Source organism: Esox lucius, chromosome 7 (genome assembly GCF_011004845.1).
Source record: "Esox lucius isolate fEsoLuc1 chromosome 7, fEsoLuc1.pri, whole genome shotgun sequence".
Lineage (NCBI taxonomy): Eukaryota > Metazoa > Chordata > Actinopteri > Esociformes > Esocidae > Esox > Esox lucius.
The window spans coordinates 37,358,512-37,376,567 of NC_047575.1; the positions used below are offsets into that span (position 1 = coordinate 37,358,512).

At 40.9% G+C, this 18,056-nt stretch overlaps 1 protein-coding gene across 3 annotated transcripts in view; it reads right to left on the minus strand.

Annotated features, from left to right (window-relative positions):
• gbe1a (glucan (1,4-alpha-), branching enzyme 1a) overlaps positions 1-5,884 on the minus strand; it is a 119,290-nt gene extending 113,406 nt beyond the window's left edge. Inside the window, exons 1-2 of one of the 3 annotated variants that reach the window (XM_034293245.1) lie at positions 5,872-5,884; positions 1,855-2,010 (exon numbers count right to left, since the gene is read on the minus strand). In XM_034293245.1, the coding sequence (XP_034149136.1) occupies positions 1,855-1,961 (107 nt within the window). In that variant the 5' untranslated portion in view covers positions 1,962-2,010; positions 5,872-5,884. Of the gene's footprint in view, positions 1-1,854; positions 2,011-2,096; positions 2,333-3,634; positions 3,692-5,871 lie in introns of those variants that run through there. The other 2 variants (XM_029120846.2, XM_029120847.2) reach the window with 2 other exon arrangements.
• Between the last annotated feature and the right edge of the window lie 12,172 nt (positions 5,885-18,056).

Consider the following 18,056-nt stretch of genomic DNA (forward strand, 5'->3'; position numbering starts at 1 on the left):
CCACCAGATGATCGACAAGTCGTAAGACACCCACAGTTACATGATGAGATTGTTATGTGCTACATGATGATATCATTACGAATAACAGTAAGATTATTTGTGAAATGGCTGCCATGCATCAATCATTACGTCCCCAGAATAAGACCCTAGATAGCATAAATATTCAGAGGAGCATTCAGCTCATCCCTGCGCGCTTTCACCAGTCTGTGAAGGTCATCGTAACTTATTTCATCTGTAGCTTAATAACCAGCATCATAGTGGGAGGACTGAAGAACATATTCATTGCAAAACTAAATTTACTTTGATATGGCGGTTATTCTATATTCTATTTGCACATCATACATTTCCACCGCCATTTTTCACCTAATTAATTTCCCAGGCAAAAACGTCCCACACTCTCGAACGAACAAAGTCTGTGATGTTAATATGGTACCCTCGCGTCACGATTCCACTACACTTGTAGCGATTTGTTTTATACAACATGACTTCACCCGCACGGAAACCGTGGCTGAAAACGCAGGTTCAGTCACTCAAACCACGAGCGATAACAAAAAACAAGCACTATTACCGGTCAGAGGGCTGTACAATTAGATTCTGCCCATTATGGTAAATTCCCACTTCCCAGTTGTTGACAAAGGCTAAATGATTACTTTGTTGTTTATTTATTTTGGTAATATACGAAGTAATCTCTCATTGGTCAGAAATCTAGCGTGTTCGTCACAATAAGAGTATGACTGAGCCGAGTGACATGGGAGAGGAGATCAGAGGATCAACAGCAAGGTATCGGATTAAAAGCAACCGCAAGCTTATTCAGATGGAAGTGCACAGGTTGTTCTATCAGACAGAAGGAGAAGATTAGAGACAAGGCCGTTAATACGGCCTAGCTCAGTGGGTCCTGGGGGGCTGAAGAAGTGCTGGTTTTCATCCTCACCTACTAATCAGGGACTAACTCTGAGCTGACACAACGGGGGAGTGTAACATCCTAGCAAGTAGGAACAAAAACCTGAAGTGTTTTAGGCCCTCCAGGACCGGGGTTAAAGTGTCCCGTCTAGTGAGAGTAACTGAGCTATACCAGGCACTTTCTAGCTATACCTTTCATTTATATGAATAACTGATATCTTGAACTGAGCAATGTACGTGTATTTTGACATAACATTTTCACCATTTCGCACCTTCCCTGCTACACAGCCAATCAAGGAACCACTGCTGTATTCTGGTGTAACAAGTAGTTATCTACTAATTTATAACGGAGACAGTTCTGTCAAGCAGGTTTGCAGAAGAGCGAACTAAGGTCTTTACCCACCAGCAGAGGTTGAAGGGGGCGTTGCCGTATGCAAATATCATACCACGCCTGCTTCGCCATAACACGCTTGTAGGTGTTCTCATTGGTCAGAAATATTTTGCAACTCCACCACCACATCATACCGAGGAGAAAACGTTGCATAGTTTCCTTAGACCCTGTATCATTTAACAATGTCTGCTTCAATAAATATATTGCTTTCAAGTTATTAGACAGTGAAAAACAAATGCATCGCAAAGCAAGAAACGAACGCCACAGCAAGCTGTGCGCTGTAGAAATTCTGCCGTCACCTTCCCCATTTCCTTAATGTCAAATGTAGCATTTGTACATTTCCCTGAAAGTCGTAATACGACATGACTACATTTGGGTGAGTCTAATTACGGCATAACACACAAATCACTCACCCGACTGGCCATGACGTTTATTTATTTGAAACTATCCTGACAGTGACTACGCGGGAGTGCACAGCAAACTTTCCAAAATGAGTTGACAATGAAGCAGGGTGTCATGTGAATCCCATGAAATGTACACAACCGTCCAGTGTGTGACGTTACCTTCGACACAAGTCTTGTTGGTATGGTGCTAGGTAGGGGTCCTCTCCGAGAAAGTCGCTAAGGTCTGGCAGCTCCGTGAATTCTTCGTGTTTCGAATGGTCCGCCATCTTCCGTTGCGTGACTTGAATCAGGAGCTCTAGTTTACAACAACATACACTATGTGGACAAAGATCAGAAGTTCAGATGCATGGGATACTGCAGCCAGAGTTGCTACACGGTCCTGTCAAACATTTAGAACATACACACGTGGTGGGTGAGTGTGAGTGTGTCAGGGGGCCGGGTGACAAACACGCAAGGCGGATTCGTTTAGGTTGAGCAGAGGGGCACCGGTCTGTACTCGGTGAATTCGGGTGCGGCGTGGGACACTAGATTGTTGCAATCACTTATGTGTGTGAAAACACAGTCCTGCTCTTTAATCGGCTACATTTGCTTAATTGGGTTGACGTCATTTTAGTTTTGAAGCAGAACTCGCCTTAGGCCTTGAACGGGCACCAGGTTCTCGCCCGGCGTTCCAACATTAAATTAAATCAACTGTCACCGATTAGAAACACGTCCATGGCCGTCTGGGAAAGATAATACATCTCCCTCTCACACGTCTTTCAGTGGTGGAGGTCTATTTAAACGAACGGTTACCGGGTTACCGTCCGCAATGTCATTGGTTGAAAACAGGGAATAATACCTTTGCTTGAAAGGAAAACAAATATTTAGCCTATTATTTTCCCAGCGAAAGGCAGCTTGTGCAGAACGTCTATTTCCACAGTTACAATGCGGTTTATCAATCGCTGCTTTAAGTCGATACCGCAGCCAGGCGGCAGTTAAAATGAGGATCCGATTTTCGCTGAGAAAATAATATATTATCATAAAACAATTATAGCTGACTAAAATGCATCTGATACCATGGTTATTTGAAATACACTGGCAATAATATGCATTTATACAATTAAATGTTTCAATTGTATTATTTGGCGAGAGTAAAGTTAGCCATATCATTGGAATCATGATTAGTTAACAAGCACGTGCTCACTGACAGTTTTGTGTTTGTCCCAGTTGCCCGTCATATCAACGCGGGTTATTCAAACGCCCGTCCTACAAATCGAGTTTGATCAACGACCACCCGCTTCAGCCGGGCTATGCCCGGTGCGTTAACAGAACTCCCAGTCATTCCCCATTCGAAACGCCCCTTTGAACTGCCGCTATTGCGCAATAGAAGTCAGGAGACTCGAGCACTGCTCAGTGCTCATTCAATCGCAGTCTACAGCGGGTAACGGACGTGCATTTCGTAGCTCATTCTGACTCAACGCGTAGTCTTTTAATAGATTCTCTGGTGTTATTGGTAGTATACGTGCTGGCCTACTTTCGAAATAGACTGCTGTATTTTCTATATTCTAGTTTACTCTGCAAAAAAACAAACATATTTTCCAATGAGCCAATCCCTTTTTATGGACATTTAAATGAAAGCCTACATTATTTTATTCACGCTTGTTCTACATAATCTACTGTAGGCGAAGCCTACGTGTAATCGCTCTTCATTCTTCATCTTTTCATGCTTTAGCCTAGTATTCACGAGGGGCGCCGCGGCTGACAGTCATACGAACAATTCAGAGCGCAGTATAGGACAGCGGTGGTTTTTTCATTGTAACCGTGTCCTTATATCCGTGTCCAGTGTATCCTGCCTTAGGCTGCGTTTCCAAGCCCAAACCCTGGACTGTTAACCGTGTACCCTAAGTGGTGCGGTTATTTTTTGATAGCCAAATACCAACACCAAATGGATTTCACTGACCTGTGCACGGCTGCTCCGGACTCCTCGCTGGCATTAATGCGGTAGATCAGTGAAGGACGGTTGTATTTTGCTCCACTGGGGCATGCTGTTGAGAGACCATAATACAACTGCAGGATATTAGGTTTTTATCCTTACAAACTATTTCAGATTGTTTACCACCATGTTTGTGACTGGACTGTATACTTCATGCATTAGATCTCAAAAGGTCTTTATGATTTATATTATCAGAATATTTAGTGGTCAGATAGATGAAGGTCAGATAGGGGTCACATTGGTAGAAAATATACTGCTAAGGGCTGGATTTGTCTAAAAATACAAATCTAAAAATACAAAACATTACACCAGGGAAAATATAAATCATTGAATAACAGTAGATGAATGCCCACATATACAGATAGAAAGTGTAGCTGTGAGGTGGGATGTGTCATGTTTATCTGTCTTTTGCAATTTGTTCATATCAGAGGTCGTGGAGAACTGAAATTAAGTAATGTCTAAAGACATCCACCCCAATGTAAGTAACTAGTGGGGGCAGTAGGTGTTGAGGAATGATCTGAGCTGATATTTTACTGTTATTTTACCAGGCATGCTGATTAAGAACCAATACTTACTCTCAGCAATTACCTTGGGGGAATGTTCCAGGGGGAGGAGGGGCCGTTAGGGTTAAATGTCATGCTCAGGGACAGAACGACATCCTTCTTCTTGGCGGTTGGGGGATTAGAACCATGGACCTCTCAGACACTAACATCTAGGTCTGATTGGTGCTGCTAAGGTGGACTTGGCGTAGTTAAAGGGAGAATGTACTAAGAGGGACTTGTTAATATGTTGTTAGCAGTGAGTCTGAAATCTTACATGGAAATTGAGTCAGTTGAACAGAGGGCAAAGGTCAGTGCTGAGTGTTGATGGGGGTCAGAGTGTAAAGGTTACAGTGCTGAATGTTAACGGGGGTCAGAGTGTAAAGGTAAGTGTTGTGAAGGTGATGCTGGATGACAGTGTGCTTAATTCCACCAAATGTGTTGAGCTTTTTTGCTGTCAGGCCTGTACAAATGTTGCCCTGGTCAGTGATTGGGAGGGTGGTAATTTCTACAAAGGTATATTTGACAGTGTGAATAAAAAAATAATATTATGAAACAAGAAACCAATTCTGGATTTAACTTCAGACTGGAGGTGGGTGGTATGGGTACTGAATGAGAGTATGCAGTCAAGCCATATGCCAAGGTATTTTTAGACGTTGAAATACACTAAATCAGACCCATTTCACACCCATGTTGAAATAGGTTCAGATTGATGAGAATACATGTAACTCTTTTGCTACTAAGGAGTAGATCGAGGTCAATAAAGACATTTTGGATGTTATTAAAGCCATACTGTAGGGAGGTTGGCACAGTGTTGCGGTGTGGGGCCAGATGTATACAGGACGATGTTATCAATATAAAGGTGGATGAGTGCAGCATGATTAATATACACAGAGGATAGGGTCGGCCCAAGAGTCGAACCTCCAGAAACCACAGTGTATGCAGTCAGAAGTGGACGGCAGCAGGCCCTGTCACACTGTAAACGTCAGATGAAGCTTTCAAACCAAGCTACAGTAGACAATCTTCTGGGAACACATTGTCTGCAGTGCGCATTAGAGTTAATACCATGCTTTAGGCTGTGAAAAGTGTATGTATGTGTTAGTTACGTAAATTGCAGTAACACAAGCATTTGTTTGTTTATTTACATTCTTACCAACCCTAAGCAATTGAGTTGACAAGTATGTGATGGAGTTGACAAGTATGTGATGGAGTTGACAAGTATGTGATGTAGTTGACAAGCCACTAGCGGAGGTAACAGTGGATCCTCAAAACTTACATGTTAATAAAGCCTTAATGAAAACATTTCTAAAATGATCAACCCAGAAAACTCTAGCCTCAATTCCAGCAACCTGACAGTTTATATTTTACAGAGTTGACAAAACATTTAATTTGTCTTCTTTTAAGGTTGTATACAAAAGTAGCCATTTAGTTATTCCTTTAGTTTCTGTTTGATGTTGGGAAGTCATGAAGTTTGGGTCCTTATGGTTCGGCTAACCCTGGTTTTCCCTTATTAATTTAGGATTTCATTGTATCCGTCTCCTTAACCAGTGTATCCTGCCTCAGGCTGCGTTTCCAAGCCCAAACCCCGGACTGTTAACCGTGTACCCAAAGTGGTGCGGTTCTTTTTTGATAGCCAAATACCACCACCAAATGGATTTCACTGACCTGTGCACGGCTGCTCCGGACTCCTCGCTGGCATTAATGCGGTAGATCAGTGAAGGACGGTTGTATTTTGCTCCACTGGGGAATGCTGTTGAGGGGCTGTAATAAAACTGTTGGATCAAAAACGAATGTTTTATACAGTGGATATAAAAAGTCTACACACCCCTACACACGCCAGGTTTTTGTGATGTAAAAGAATGAGACAAAGAGAAATCATGTCAGTGTGTTTTCCACCTTGTGACCTATAACCTGAACAATTCAATTGAAAAACAAACTGAAATCTTTGAGGGGGAAAAATAAAAAACTCACAATAACCTGGTTGCATAAGTTTGCACACCCTCTCGTAACTGGGGATGTGGCTGTGTTCAGAATTAAACAATCATATTCGTAACTCATGTTAAATAGAAGTCATTACATTACACACATACAATTATTTAAAGTGACTCTGATTAATCACAAATAAAGTTCAGCTGTTCTTGTAGGATTTTCCAGAAATGTTCTTAGTTGCATCTCAGAGCAAAAGCCATGGTCCGCAGAGAGATTCCAAAGCATCAGAGGGGATCTCATTGTTGAAAGATATCAGTCAGGAGAAGGGTACAAAGAATTTCAAAAGCATTAGATATACCATGGAACACAGTGAAGACAGTCATCATCAAGTGGTGAAAATATGGCACAACAGAGACATTACCAAGAACTGGACGTCCCTCCAAAATTGATGAAAAGATGAGAAGAATACTGGTCAGGGAGGCTTCCAAGAGGCCTACAGCAACATTAAAGGAACTGCATGAATTTCTGGCAAGTACTCGCTGTGTGCTACATGTGACAACAATCTCCCGTATTCTTCATATGAATGGGCTATGGGGTAGGGTGGCAAGACAGAAGCCTTTTCTTACAAAGAAAAACATCCAAGCCTGGCTAAAGTTTGCAAAAACAAACATCAAGTATCCCAAAAGCACGTGGGAAAATGTTTTATGGTCTGATGAAACCAAGGTTGAACTTTTTGGCCATAATTCCAAAAGGTATGTTTGGCGCAAAAACAACACTGCACATCACCCAAAGAACACCATACCCACAGTGAAGCATGGTGGTGGCAGCATCATGCTTTGGGGCATTTTTTCTTCACCTGGAACTGGGGCCTTAGTCAGGATGGAGGGAATTATGAACAGTTCCAAATACCAGGCAATTTTGGCACAAAACCTTCAGGCGTCCGTTAGAAAGCTGAAGATTAAGAGGAAGTTCACCTTTCAGCACGACAACGACCCTAAGCACACATCCAAATCCACAATAGCATGGCTTCACCAGAAGAAGATAAACATTTTGGAATGGCCCAAGCCAGAGCCCAGACCTGAATCCAATTGAACATCTGTGGGGTGATCTAAAGAGGGCTGTGCACAGGAGATGTCCTCGCAATCTGACAGATTTTGAGCGCTTTTGTAAAGAAGAGTGAGCAAATATTGCCACATCAAAATGTGCCATGCTAATAGACTTCTATCCAACAAGACTGAGTGCTGTATTTAAATCAGAAGGTGCTTCAACAAAGTATTAGTTTAATGGTGTGCACACTTATGCAAACAGGTTATTGTTAGTTTTTTATTTTTCCCCCTCAAAGATTTCAGTTTGTTTTTCAATTGAATTATTCACGTTATAGGTCACATTAAAGGTGGAAAACGTTCTGACATGATTTATCTTTGTCTCATTCTTTTACATCACAAAAACCTAGCATTTTAACAGGGGTGTGTAGACTTTTTATATCCACTGTATTTACAGTGGCTTCAGAAAGTGTTCATCCCCCTTCCCTTTCTTCACTTCTTGTTCTGTTGTTGGACTTAATTTACAATAGGTAACATTCCACTCTGCCAACCACCTACACCCTATACATCGTAATGCTTTTTGGATTGTGTGCTAATTTATTGAAAATGTAAAATCTCACATACATGTATTACAAATTTCTCTAAAATTCACTCTAAAATATGATGGTTGACCAACACATTTTATGACTTACTTGTTTTGCAGAATTTGATTTTCAGGTCAAGGATAATTGGTGCATAGAAATGAAGACAATGACCTTGCAGAATGAACCCTACTGTTAAACCTTACTGTAGGACTCCATGCTTAAACCTTATTGGTAAACCCTACTGTTAAACCTTACTGTAGAAATCTGTGCTTAACCTCAGTGTTTAACCCTACTGTTAAACCCCACTGTAGAAATCTGTGCTCAAAGCTTATTGTTAAACCCTACTGTCAAATCTTACTGTAGAAATCTGTGCTTAACCTTAGTGTTAAACCCTACTGTTAAACCCCACTGTAGAAATCTGTGCTCAAAGCTTATTGTTAAACCCTACTGTTAAACCTTACTGTAGAAATCTGTGCTTAAACCTTAGTGTTAAACCCTACTGTTAAACCTTACTGTCGAAATCTGCTCAAAGCTTATTGTTAAACCCTACTGTTAAACCTTACTGTAGAAATCTGTGCTTAAATCTTAGTGTTAAACCCTACTGTTAAACATTTCCATATAACTCCATCCTTAAAACTTACTGTTATCCCCTACTGTGAAACCTTCTTGTAGAACTACAGGCTTAAATCTTAGTGTTACACCCCACTGTTAAAACATATTGTAAAACTTCATGGCTAAACCACAACTTTAAACCTTGCTGTAGAACATTATGGTTAAACCAAATGTTAGACTTTACTTTTGAACCTTCCTGTTAATTCTGCTTACCTTGCGATGCCACAGTCTAGTTCTTGTGTAGGGTCATCACAGGTTCAAATCAGCTTATACTGGTCAGGAAAACACCATTAACAGTTGTAATACCTAAATCATTTAGGCTGGACTAGACTAATGAGGCCAGAAGAAGAGTAGATCTTTTTGGTTTTGCACTGTTCTATGGTATAGTACAGAATACTGTATATTGTGCACTTTTCTTTTAAAATCAAGCCCTATGGAGTGGACATAGGGAACAGAGGGCCATTTGGAACCCAACCCACATAATCTGTTATTCCAACTCAGGAAGTCAGTTTTACACCCTGGTTTATGGACTTTAGAGTCTGATTGTTTGGAGTTTTTTTTTTTTATTGTGACAAACGGTTTGTGTGAAAAGGGCTATATAGTTTAAATAACATGTGATTGATGATCTCCTTCACTGTGCAAACTCCCCCGGGAGTAAATCATGAAGTGTTATGAAAAAACTATATCATCTTTCTTGTCTTTCTCTTCTGCTTTCACCCTCTGACTGTCTCCTTTTGTCTCCCACTCCGTCTCTCCCCTTCCCTCCTCATCTCCCCCCTCCTTGTCTCTCTCCTCCCTCCCTGTCTCTCTCCATCTCCCTCCTGTGTCTTCCTCCCATCCTCTCCCTGTCCCCTTCCTATATATTTATAATGAGGAACTCTCATTACTGCCCTGGGCTAAGACAAGACAGAGCAGAGCGGAGAATGAATGAATAGTGAATTATGACATTATAATGCCCAGACAGAACACAGAACCTGCTGATGATATGTCTTCAGACGGAGGCTTTACCTGCACCCTATTGCCTATTTAGTGCACTACTCTTCACTAAAGCTGTAGGGCCCTCTTTCAAAGTAGTGTACTGCTTAAGGAACCAGGTTCCTTTCAGGCCTGTATAATTTAAGCATAGTTCCATAGTTACTACTGGGGAGAATATCTACTGAATGAATCTGGTTGAAGTTGGCCGATTAGTGATTATTGTGGGAATGTGTGTTGTGTGTTTTTTTCCCTCATTTTTTTCTCTATACTTTATGTCTAAATACTGTATATTTACAGTGCCCTTTGTCAGCGTTGAGACTATGGAGAATGTTTGAATCATTTTGCTATTTACTCCAAAAGTTTGAAACTCATGAGGTAAAAGTGCCTTAGCTGTGTGTACATACTGGCAGCACCATTTAGAAATGACAACACTTGGTTGATCTGTATCTAAATACTGTATATTTAAGATATATATTTGGAATTCTTTGCAACTGCAAGGTTCATTTTACGATATGTGTATGTTTTTAGGTATGTTTGGTGTATTTGTGTACTGTACATTTACATTGGTTATTTAAATATCAGCATATCACTGTTTTGTTGTATGTTTTGTAGGTTTGTGTGTGTGTTATGTGTGGGTGGGTGTTTGTTTGTTGTGTGTGCAAGTGCTGCTTCAGCAAAAGCTCATGGAAATCTAAATAAATAAATCCATTTAGTAGAAAAACCTTTTCCAGATCGCTGTTAGACTGTATCTTTTCCAGAGCGCCTCACTGTTAGACTATCTTTTCCAGATCGCCTCACTATTAGACTGTATCTTTTCCAGAGCGCCTCACTGTTAGACTGTTTCTTTTCCAGAGTGCCTCACTGTTAGACTCTTTATTTTCCAGAGCGCCTCACTGTTACCTGACATTGGAGAAGGTCAACGACGTAACCCTGAAGAGTTCATTATAGTTGGGGGCTGAAGTGATGTGTTCCAAATGCCCCTCTATTCCATAAAATAGCCTTTGTCACTAGGTTCTAAATAAATAGGATGCCGGTGGGACTGTATACCAAACCCTTGGGACATTTGGAGAACGTAGATCTCTGTTCCAAAGCCCTGGGACATTGGGTGAACATAGATCTCAGTTCCAAAGCCCTGGAACATTGGGAGAACATAGATTTCAGTTCCAAAGCCCTGGGACAGATTGTAGTACCAAACCACTGGGAAAGAGGGAGAATGTAGATTTTAAAACCAAAGCCCTGGGACACTGGGAAAGCGTAGATCTCAGTGGCATTCTGCTCTCATCTCTTTCTCCTGTCTCCTTATCTCCTTTTGGCTGTCTCATGGATTTTTTTTGGATCTTCTACTTCCGTGGAAGGCAGAATGGAGAGAGGCGGGAGGTGAGCTCTTTCCACAGAGTGGGAGAAATAATAGAGTGCGTACCCCTTCCCCCCCACCAGAGGGGGCAGTCTCTGACTGTGTTCATCTCAGAAGTGCAGTCTACTATGAAGTCATCAACACACATCATGTGAACCAGAGGGAGTGGATTTGTCAATATTCACACACAAATATGATTTGTAATGTAAAAATGGGAATCACACTGTGTGTGCACATAAGACCTCTGTATGCATGTGTTTGTAGTAGTGCGTGCGTATGGAACAGATAAGTGAGTGGGTGAGTGGATTTGTGTGTGTGTGTATCTTTGTATCCTAGCCCGTGGCACTCACAGAGGGGGTTAGTGGTGAGCATTCATCACACACATCAGGTATGAAATAACCACCAAACACACACACACACACACACACACACACACATCTCATAGAGATCCCCTATGGGGCTAAGAGGAGCAAACATTAGTAGTTTTTAACTCTGCATGTCTTCGGGGAACCCCAGACTTTTCATCATGTTATGGTACTAGCTTCGAACTGGTTTAAAGGATTCACTTAGGCTCGGGCCTGATGACTAGATGACAAGTCTAATCAGTTGTGCTAGCTCTGGAATACATCCAGTAGATGGAATGGCCGGGGTTCCCTGAAGAGATGGTTGAGGACCATGTTGACAGAACAATGGACCGGATGAAACAGTACAGGAGTGTGTAGCAAGCAGACACACACACACATTTAACATGTCATACATATGTATGTAAAATGTATGTGTGTGTGTGTGTGTATCCGTGCATATTTATGACATGCGAAACGCATGTGTGTATGTTTGGATGTCTTAATGGATGCATGGTTTCACACTACAGACATCCGTGGTGATTCGTTGTGAGCATTAGCATCTGTCAGTAGGGTTAGTGTGTGTTTATCAGACAGATACAGGTTACAGGTACTACCAACAAGGTACCATCTAGCTCCCTGCGACCCGGCAGATCACGATCTGAATTAAATATCATGGAATCTGTCTATCACGTAGTTAATTGTTTCCGGGCGTGACCATCGCCAGGCGCGACCTTGGTGACCAGATAGCCAGCGGGGCGACGCTGACAGCACGGACTCTTTCGCGCGTGAGAATGAGCTGGTTTCATATGGCCGCCGTGCGGGTAGGGTCCCGGTGAAGTCTGGCTCTTTGTTTGATCTCTAGGTGGAGCAGACCTCTGTTGACAAGGTGCTGGAATACTAGCCCCGCTGCCACAGCCGCCGCCTGATTCGTCGGAACAGCCCCTGCTATTGTTGCAGGCTTGCTGAGTTGATATTCGTGCACCACCTGGCTTTCAGACTTCATTACCTATTTACAACCTAATCTATATTCTTCTTTAATTGCTGAGGAATCCGTGTCTCTGTAATTGCCCGTTTGTCGAGGATGCTGTTCCTCTCCGGGAGGCCAGAGTAACTGTCTCTGAAACCCTTACCTACATTTTTGTATTATGACAGTCTCCGCTAGGGAGTAGTCTGCCGCAGTCACCGTAGTCTCTGTCAGGATGATTAATGCAACCTACACTGACTGAAGAGTGATAGTATTGACTTGTTGCAAGACGTTATTTTCTGATGTATCTCACCAACTTGTGCTCTTCTGTGAGAAGGGGTGGTCTTTCAGTGACTTAGAGAAACTTGGATGAACCTGTTTAAGTTCACTGCAAAAGGCTAGTGGAGAGCAGCTTCGTGCCACGCTCATGGGCAGCCCTGCGGCACGGAGAAAGGCACTACTTCTTATCCTTCCATTTAGATTCACGTAACAAACCTCTAGTAATGTTTAAATCATATTTAAATGTAAATACGTTTTGCGGATTCAAATAAATCAATGAAAATGTGCGCGTGCGTTTATGCATTTCCCTATACGACCAACAGCACCATCAATATGAATGTTGAGAAAAGACTACATATGCAGTGCATATTGTAGCGGGAAGAAGCACAAGGAATGGACACAGAACAAGCGTTCAGGGCCCTGCAGGGCGTTTTATTACTGGAAACAGAGGAGGAAATGGGAGACTCCTGAGTTTAATTCAAGCCCCCGGTGCTGGATGAGACCAGCCATACGTCTTTGAGCAACAGGGGAACTTGGAAATGGCTAGTGATAATATTTGACAAATGTGTGTTTTAAGTAGGGATTTCAGTGAAAATAAATCTGTTCTGATAGTATACAGTGTTAGTCTTAGAGTATAGAGCGTTGTTCATAGAGTATACAGTGTTATTCATAGAGTATACAGTGTTGTTCATAGAGTATACAGTGTTGTTCATAGAGTATACAGTGTTGTTCATAGAGTATACAGTGTTACTCATAGCGTATACAGTGTTGTTCTGAGAGTATACAATGTTATCCTGAGTGTATACAGTGTTATTCATAGTGTATACAGTGTTTTTTCTGAGAGTATACAGTATTATTCTGGTTACCAGGTTCATTAGCTTGTCACAGTGTGACAAGATCTGTCAATTAACCTGTCTGAATCTTAATAATTCAGTACACAACATCATGTTTATCTATCAGCTGTAGGGTGCAAGTGGAGCAGCAAGCCAGACATACATCAGCTATGAAACAAAAGGGGCATTGCTAGCTTTTGCTGCTCTCATATAGTTAATTTATCCATCACAACAGCTTATTGTAGCTTAGCTGTTAGCTAGTTGATATTATTATGACATTTTGAGAATAAGCTCGCTGCTTCTGTGAGCCAGCGCAAAAACGTATTTCAACATCTTCAGGGTCAATTTAAAACACTAAACAATCCCTTTCCATCATAAGACATATGGCCAGTTTGTTTTTAAGCTAACATTAGCTTAATGTTGACACTAAGACCTGGTCAGGTCATGTAACCACTTCATTTTTCTTCCCTTGTAGTTGCACATCTGGAGAGAGCTTTCTAGCCAGCTAGCCAGTCTGCAAGTGTACTTTGTTTCTGAATATTTGCCTAGTTACATTTCCTCATTTGTCAACTGCAACAAATCCTAATATTCTAATAGTGTGTGTATGTGTATATGTATATGTATGTAAGTGTGTGTATGTGTGTCACACATTGAGCGCCTGCCATACCATTGGTTTGGACCCCAGGAAGAACAGTTGCTAATGGGGATCCATTTTAAATAAACAAATAAATGAATAAATGATGTCCCCAGACAGAGCACGTGTTCAGAGACAGACAAGAAGCTGGTGAGATGGGACTGGTAGAAAATTGCTTTTAAAAGACACACACACACACACACACACAGTCGGAGACAGGAGTGGTAGAAAATTGTGGAAAATAGCCGTTAAAAGCTTGGGGTCTGGTAAGGGTGAGTGCAGGGGAATTTAGGATATGGAGCGGTGAGGATAGTGGAGGGGGAGAGAGAGAGAGAAAAATAGGGTGAAAGGCAAGACTGATAGAGATGGACAGAGAGAGAGTGGGAAAATGTGAGAAAGATGGACAAAGAAACTTAGAGAAAAGGAGAGAGAAGGGCAGAGAGATGGATGAAGATAAAGAGATAAAGACTGGGAGAGGAAGAGAGTGATGGAGGGGGAAAATGAAGAAGGAAAGAGATTTAGAAAAATAGAGAGGGAGGGGAAGCAAAGAAGAGAGAGTCAAAAACAGAAGGTAAAACATAGTGAGAAGCCTTAGGGTGTATGCTAATGTGGTATGGATCAGACCTAACCCACTCCATTAAATGTATCAAAACAGGAATGGTTTGCATTTGGTTCTAAATAAATAATCTAAACAGAGAAAAATGTCCTCCTATGTTCTTCCTATATCCCCTCACAAGCATACCCATACTTCAGTGAAGACAGTTTTTCCACCCTAGAGGTGGCGGTTAATCATTTCCAGGGCCATGGATAGAGGCTACAGTACAGAGACCTAAACAGCAGAACGCTAACCACACAGGGACTGACCTGGAGGGGGCAGCATTCCGTCCCCAATTGAATTACAAATAAACACAATATATTGTAGGAACTTACCATAATACAGTCCACCTAAAATGAATCCAATTAATGTCATAGAAAGGAAGGCGAATAATCAATACAGTTGTAGTGCTGATAGTGAGGATGAAGAATAGTTTTATAGTTTTTATAGTGATGATGGTGGATGGTGTTGTAATGTTGATAGTGAGGATAGTGAATAGTTCTTTATTGTTGATAGTGAGGATGGTGAATTGTGTTGTAATGTTACTAGTGAGGATGATGAATAATGTTGTAATGTTACTCGTGAGGATGATGAATAGTGTTGTAATGTTATTAGTGAGAATGGGGAATAGTGTTGTAATGTTACTAGTGAGGATGGTGAATAGTGTTGTAATGCAGATAGTGAGGATGGTGAATAGTGTTGTAATGTTACTAGTGAAAATGGTGAATAGTGTTGTAATGTTACTAGTGAGGATGGTAAATTGTGTTGTAATGCTGATAGTGAGGATGGTGAATGGTGTTGTAAATGTTCTTAGTGAGGATGGTGAATAGCGTTGTAATGTTATTAGTGAGAAGGGTGAATAGTGTTGTAATGTTATTAGTGAGGATGGTGAATAGTGTTGTAGTGGTATTAGTGAGGATGGTGAATTGTGTTGTAATGTTACTAGTGAGGATAGTGAATAGTGTTGTAGTGTTGATAGTGAGGATGGTGAATAGTGTTGTAATGTTATTAGTGAGGATGGTGAATAGTGTTGTAGTGGTATTAGTGAGGACGGTGAATTGTGTTGTAATGTTACTAGTGAGGATGGTGAATTGTGTTGTAATGCTGATGGTGAGGATGGTGAATAGTGTTTTAGTGCTGAGGATGATAGTGAGGATGGTGAATAGTGTTTTTGGGCTGATAGTGATGATGGTGAAAAAAAATTTGTGTCTAATGTGTGTCTAAAGTCCCAGCTGGTGAGTCATGAGGAGAAAGGAGTTTACAAAGACTGGCTCCACTTGGGCTCCTTTGAGCAACTGAAAAGTTTTGAGAGGCTATGCTGTGGTTTATAACTGTCTGTGAACACAATAATGCACAGATGATTAATAATGTAAAAACCTAACAAAGAGATTGGAAAAGCCATCCTAACAAACAAAGGGACTGAAAAACAGAACTCGCTACTTTACTATGGGGAAATACTAAAACAGAACATGCAACTTTACTATGGGAAACACAAATACAGAACATGCAACTTTACTATGGGAAACACAAATACAGAACATGCAACTTTACTATGGGAAACTCTAAAACAACAGAAATCACTAAGAAAAAGAAGAAACAACATGTCAGTAAACAGCTTAATGGGAATCCTTATGATCAAATCACTTCTGGTAAAATTGGAACACACTACACAAAGAACACAACCATTGTTTTAAACTAGTTTCAGAACAGAGATGTATGGACAAACTACTTGTTCAACCTCTTCTGGCATTTTGCAACTTATGTATTCAACTTGCATACAGCAATTGAAGGGAAACTCGCTAACCCAACTTCTGAATTTGCCCTGTCCCTTTATATTAAAAAAAATCCATTTTGGTGAAAGACGTGGGAGATTGTTCATAAATATTAATTTGGAGGACGTATTTATATTTTGAGTGCTACAGCGATTGGCAGTGAGTGAGTTATTTTCATCTAACCCAGGGTCATTGCGTCAAACCAGGGAGGGATGGGAGCTCCCTGCTCAAATGGATCAGTAATCTGTACTGCTGGGTCGTGTTGTCAACAAGGCAACATGGCTTCTATCCAAACACCTTTTTTTGTTGCAATGCACATACCACAATTGGAAGTTGCCTTTCTGAAAACGACACCCCACTAACATCAATGCCAATTCATTTGATGGAGGCAGCTAACAATGTGTTTTATTTACCAACCTGATAACCTTTTATTTGAACTACTTTAATAATTTCTTGAACCGCATCAGTCAGTTCTGCCAGGAAAACATTACTGTAATGGAATGTTTGGTCAAATATATAATCTATAAAACCTCATATAACGTTGCAATGTTTGATGTAAGTTACATATGTTATTTTCTTTGTTTCATATCCATGGAGTACTTAAAATGCTGTTTCTGATTTAGAGGCAGTGATGTTTTAAAGACAGGCTTGATTATATACTCTAAATAAGCTGATGGTAGCCGATGTTTGGAAATGATAATGCATTTTAGCAGTTTATTTGTAAAGTGGTGGGCCTGATGATAAATGTCATGAATGTCAGGTTCTAATGTAAAAACCTTTAATTGAATGTAAGCTTGCATCGAACACCAAAGAAGTGCTGTAGGTACATAAAAATCAAAGGTTATTTCTATGTAGGATTTGCTCCACTGTTTGTTTATAGGGCACTCTTACGGTCCTGAACTATGCTCAAATAGCCACAATAGCCCATTAGCTACTGTCTGAAACTGTATGTTAAAGTGGATTCAGCCTCAGTGTTTAATGTAATTGTGTGCGGAAAGTCACACAGAATCTTTACAATTTATACAAAAAAGTCCAGACAAATAGAGGGAACATTAGAAACATCAGAATCCAATTCATTAACCTGAAGCAACAACCAGAGGAACCCACTGTTTTAGACTAAAATATACCAGAACCTATTTCTTACTGATATGTCTGATCCCTGTTTACAAAAAGAACATGTAGAAAAAACACTGAACCACAGGAAAGGAACCAGACACATTAACAAAAGCAGTCCCAGTTCACAGTGAGATGGTTTTGTATCAGACATTTGAACTGCCTTTTAGGCACCAGTGTTTCTAACCTAAGGTATTCCATGACATCAAAAGCAGTCCAACCAAACTCAGTGTAGGCCCTCAATATCTCTAGTACCAGGCACTAGTCTTCAGAGTGCATCTGATAACTGCTGTTTGGAGGTTTCTACAAGAGAGCCCTATGTAGAAACACCAACCAATGTCTGGCCCTTCTAGAAGTCAGGGAGTCTTTACTTAAAATAACCGACTTTACAGTTTTTGCCGAGTGCTTACCCACTGAAAGTGAATGTTGAGACAAAAGCATAAAAAACGTTACTTTTGTAACCATACCTTAAACAAAGGCAGCAAAATGATTAACATATTTTCTGCTTTACACTTTATTTGCAATTCTGCAACACACTTTGCAAAACACTACACACCATGTCTTACATCAGACACTTCATTAAAGAATGAAATCTCTTGCATTGATAGGGAAAATGAAAAACATACCCGAAATTGGCAAAACCCATACACACACACACACACACAAAACACTTATACAGTAAGTGAACACCAACTAGACTGAGCCTAACACTACAAACAGACCTCAGGTACGCTCACCTCTTTTGTGAGACCTTGGCAAACATGGAGGCAGCGAGAGGAAGAGGAAGATAGAGGAGGAGCAGTAGGACAAGATCAAAGA